This window comes from Electrophorus electricus, chromosome 1 (assembly GCF_041902795.1).
Source record: "Electrophorus electricus isolate QZ-2024a chromosome 1, ASM4190279v1, whole genome shotgun sequence".
Classification (NCBI taxonomy): Eukaryota; Metazoa; Chordata; class Actinopteri; order Gymnotiformes; family Gymnotidae; genus Electrophorus; species Electrophorus electricus.
This window is the reverse complement of record NC_137497.1, coordinates 43,534,506-43,539,505: the sequence shown is the minus strand read 5'-3', so window position 1 is coordinate 43,539,505 and position 5,000 is coordinate 43,534,506. Positions and strand designations below refer to the sequence as shown.

Below are 5,000 nucleotides of genomic sequence, written 5' to 3'. Positions count from 1 at the left end.
TGAAACAAAATTAAGGGACAATCGTCCTCGAGCCAATGCTCGTTAGGCTCCGTGGGCAGAGCTAGAGGTCGAGTGAGTTTATGGGGACCTGGCCAGCCACCTTCTCGCTGTGTCGCCACAGAACGTGGGGATTCATTGGGTTAGCTCCCTGACCATCTGTGCTGGGAGCTCATCGTGAGAGTTTACACTGCACATTTAATTCCACACCTACGGAGTCTCTGACACTGATAGCGAGCGTGGGTTGAAGGGACACAGACAGATAATAAACACACAGTTACTGCCTGTTACTTTCTGTGAGGCAAAATCCATCTAGTGAGTGTCTGACCCAAGGCCGACATTCATGGGGAGAAGCATACGAAAGTTTTTGAACAAATTAATTTCTGCCAACTTCAGTCAATTCTCCTTATGCTGACGAAAGCCAGGCCTGGTATAATTAGGTTGGAAAAAGGGTGTCTGATCACACTTTGGAGGATAAGGAATGTGGGAGGCAGGGTGCCCAGATCCGAGGAGAGCCGGAAGCATGAATACTTCAGCCCGGAAAACCCGAAGTACTTCAACCTGGAAATCCAGAACACGAACCTCAGCCTTTCTGGCTGTCACTGAGTGTGGCTCGGATTTCAGATTTCCATCACTGTTCTCAGAGACGGCAAAGGCAGAGCTGAATTTGATTGTGTGTACGTGTGTGAGTGCGCGGGTGCGCGGGCGTGTGTGTGTGTGTGTGTGTGTGTGTGTGTGTGTGTGTGGTATGTGTTATGGAAGTGCCTGACTAAATCTCCGACACAGAAACACTGGTCTCTTCTCTTCTGCTTGTTTAGCTTGTAGTCCCTCCAGTCTAATGGAAAATGACAGTTATATAATGCCGTTATTATGCACAGTGAAAGGATGATAATGTCTTAAAACGCTGTCAGTGGATTAGGTTTGGGAACATTTGTGGGAGAGAAACCCCCCTTCTGAGAAATGAGCACAAAGAAGCACCACCCACACACCCACCCATCCCTGCAGCCCACACACACTTACTCTGTCTCAACACGTCGTTACAAAACTTCAGACTATTTAAGGTGACTCACATTCCCACAGCTTAGTGGGAAATGCTTTGGTTTCTAGAAAACCCACGAGTGAAGAGGAGGAAGAAGCCAGAAGTACCAGAGCACGTGAGAATGACAGGAAGTGAAATCTGTCTTGTCTAAGGGAACAGGTGCCTGCCGGACTGGGGGACACCTGTCCATGTAAGCCACGGAGACCCGCTGAGGGAGGGGTCAGAGGACGCGAACATCCTCACTGGCCAATCCCAGTCCTCCATCCTGAAAGCAGCTGGGAATTAGTCCACCAGGCAGCATCACACCATCGGAAAGAAGAAGAGTGCCTCACAATCACTCAACCCCCTACTGAGCTGAGCGGTATACATTTAACATTGAGTGAGCTGATCCCAGAACAGGTGATCAACTACACCAACCCCCACCAAAGCCCCCTACCTGGGTCTTTGGCCTGGAGAGCCAATCACATGCTTGTCACCTGGAAGAGGTGGGCGTGGCCTCTGCTCTGCTTTTACTACAATATAATTAAACGATAGAACATGAGGAACATCTGAAAAAGGAGTTTTAGGAGTTCTAGGAATTTTGCTTATCAGTTCACCAATTAACTGTCCGAGTTTGAAAGCTCAACCACAGAGGGGGTTTTCAGAACATTCTAGACCATTGTCTGACACCTGCAGAAACATCAGATCTATATACACACTCATTTCAGGCTGATGTATAATTATGGTTCGTCCTTTTATCACGACGGCCAATCAGTGTATCTCTCCTGCGGGTCCCGCAACAAACACAGCCCAACATACAATTAGACATTTTACCCTGAGATGTGTGTGTGTGTGCGTGTGTGCTGAACACTGATAATTACAACACCAGACTTTCAGCTGATTATTATCCATAACCTGGTGTATTAGAGGTATACCAGGTTATGGATATATAACATCTTCAGGCTCCCATACTGACACAAATGAGTTCTCTCAGTAGACATTTTACTGTCATTCAGATGTGAATGTTCTAAAATTGTTCCTCTCAGTCAACACGATGCTATTTCACAAAAATAACGGTGCTGCAAATTCCTGAAGAAAAATCCAAAAAAGCCCAAACAGAGAGGCATTGAAATGTGTTTCAGTTACAAATGATTTTCCAGTAAACAAGCCAGCAACCAAACAAACTGCAGAAAAGCTGAGACCAGTCCCTGGTAACACTAACAGAGAAGCGCGTTCTACAAGAAAGCAGTTGTTTTTCAGTTTGCTCAAGTGCGGAGAGTCCACAGCACATAAATGCATGCACAGGGACAGAAATGCATGGATAATCAATCAATCTGAGCAGAAGGACATGGAACCGGCACTCCCATCTCCACAAATTGAATAAGCCTCGCTGGTGTGGCATGTGTGAAAGGAGCAGGGCTAGGGGTGTGTGCTCTGATTAAGCCCAGCTTTGTGTGCCCTCGCCGCCCGGGGGAACGAGTCAGACCGTAACTGATCCCAGGCCTCGCAGAAGGGCCCCGTCGGCAGGGATATAGGTGCTGTCTCAGTCTGGTGCTTGCGGTTACTGCTGTGTGCCCACTTAAAAGGGTGGTGGTGGTGTGCAGTGGGGAAGCAGGGCTTCTCTGTAGATGGAGGTGATGGTTTATAGGTGTGAGGTGGCATTGCAGGGCGACGTGTGTGAGGCTGTGTGCTACAGGTTATGGGTGGAGGGAGGAGGTGCTGTTTTGCGGGCGGAGGCGACTTGGCCAGTGCTCTGACCTGTCGACGATGGCGCACATGTCCAGGCTGACGTTCTCGAAGGCTCCCAGAATGCCCTGCTCCACCGCCGTCAGGTCGGCCGGCTGATCGTCCACCTGGATGAGCTGCATGCATCCCTGGAAGGACCGCTGAGATGGAGATGCCTGTGTCCGCAGGAAGTACCCTGCAGACAGACAGGAAAGGCACTCCTTTTAATGACAGACGACAACAATCTCTAATTACGTGTAATTCCAATCATTCTAATATTCCACATAATCCACATTCCGGTGTGCATGTGATCAGATGTTTTCTGTTGTGTGCCGCTCATTTCAGCTTCAACATACCAGATTATCCACCCTGCAGTTTCACGTCGTAGCACGCTCGTCCGTTTATACGCCACAAACAGCTTCCTGTTATGCAGGATAACGGTAATGCTGGAGTACGTCCATTATTTGCACGTTAGCCTGCTGTAAGACACGGCACAATCCCACCTCCAGCAACGCTTTGGATCTTTCCTCAATTGCTTGAAACGGTAAACTCTAATTTATGATGTTAGTTTTAAAAGTTGATCTTTGTCGGATTTCTTTGCATCAAAAATTCACATCAAAAGTCATTAAAACCCTGTCAGTCCTTTGACAAAGTACATCCACTACAAGGTTATTACGCCAAAAAAATAAAGAAAACCCCCAACAGTCGTTATTCCACGGGAGCCAGTATGATTATGATTAACTTGAAGCCAGCCCCTTGTGGACTCTGTTCCACCAACCAAAACCCCAGGACGGGGCCGGGATTAGACGTTTGATTAAAGCAAAGCTTCCTCTAATTCATTCGAGTTCTCCCTCCATGTGGTGCCCCGAAAGAGGGGACCTAGTTCTGAGAAGACTGGGGAAGCAGCTAAGCCTAGTGGAGTCTCAGAACTGCACGAACCGCTCAAGCCCATGTGAGGGATAAACAGTGATCTCCCCTGTGCTCCTCACAATAACGCCTTCGGAGACGCCACGCCAGCCTCTTGACATTAATAGACAAATTGCAGCATCTGGAGAAGGCAGCCATGTTGTCAGGCTTGGGAGAGGAAAACAGCAGAGTGAGGAGAAAACAAAGTTTGAGAAGTCTGGGAGATCATCTGTCTCGCCTGCCTCGGCACCTGTCGAGATGTCTATCTGTCTGACCAGCAGGGAGAAAGGGCACCTTATGGTGAGGAAAAACGGGACTGTTGGTGGGAGCACAACGGGACAGGCTTCGCTCCAAATGGGAAAACAAAGTAATAAACCAACATCTGGTGAATCGCACAGGAAGGAGAGTCGTGTAGCATCCGAACGACTGCCAGGACACAGGGGGGACCTGACACGCCGCCAGGAGAGCACACGTGATCAATAAAGGCAGCTGAAGGAGGCGGAGCGTCGTCAGCCTTGTCTGGGTGCTTAGAAGCTGTTTTTTACACTCTGACGCTGTTATTAATTGAGGGGTCGTCCTTTCTGAACAGGTGAACGGGAGCACTGACCAGGGGGATGAGTTCTAATTTACACACCTCGCACCAGTAACAGTAATTAGCATTTTGTGTGTGTCTGTGTGTGTGCCTATGTGTGTGTGTGTGTCTATGTGTGTGTGTGTGTGTGGATGCGTGTGTGTGTCTATTTGTGTGTGTGTGTGTGTGTGTGTGTGTGTGTCTATCTATGTGTTTGTGTGTGTCTGAGAGCCATAGATGATTTTGAGGGAGCTAGAGAATAAGTGTGAGATGAATGAATACCTGTGTGTTGGATATGTTATTCATTCCCTTACAGGTCCCAAGGGACCTTAAGGCTGTTAAACCTTTATCCTCATCTACACCAGAGCAGTTGCCCACCATCATTTTGTTTGTTGTTATTTTTAAAACATTTTCTTGGGGGTGGTGGGGTGGGTCTAACACTGAAGATCACAAACACGTCTCCTTCTGTCCTTCAGCTTGACGACCTCCTTAAACTCCTTCTAGCCAACAGCTGAAGAAGAGTGTTCAGTGAGGTTAACCCACCAGGGTTAGTGAAGGGGTGTTCAGTGAGGTTAACCCACCAGGGTTAGTGAAGGGGTGTTCAGTTAGGTTAACCCACCGGGGTTAGTGAAGGGGTGTTCAGTTAGGTTAACCCACCGGGGTTAGTGAAGGGGTGTTCAGTTAGGTTAACCCACTGGGGTTAGTGAAGGGGTGTTCAGTTAGGTTAACCCACTGGGGTTAGTGAAGGGGTGTTTATTAAAAGACATTTTCTGTACATGAAGA

The 5,000-nt window shown here is 48.2% G+C and overlaps 1 protein-coding gene across 3 annotated transcripts in view; it reads right to left on the bottom strand.

Annotated features, from left to right (window-relative positions):
* The window catches only part of cntnap2a (contactin associated protein 2a), a 300,311-nt gene that overhangs the window by 129,480 nt on the left and 165,831 nt on the right, over positions 1–5,000 (bottom strand). For all 3 annotated transcript variants that reach the window (XM_035526372.2, XM_035526373.2, XM_081721274.1), the window contains exon 10: positions 2,774–2,936. In XM_035526372.2, coding sequence (XP_035382265.1) covers positions 2,774–2,936 — 163 coding nt within the window. The remainder of the gene's footprint in view (positions 1–2,773; positions 2,937–5,000) is intronic.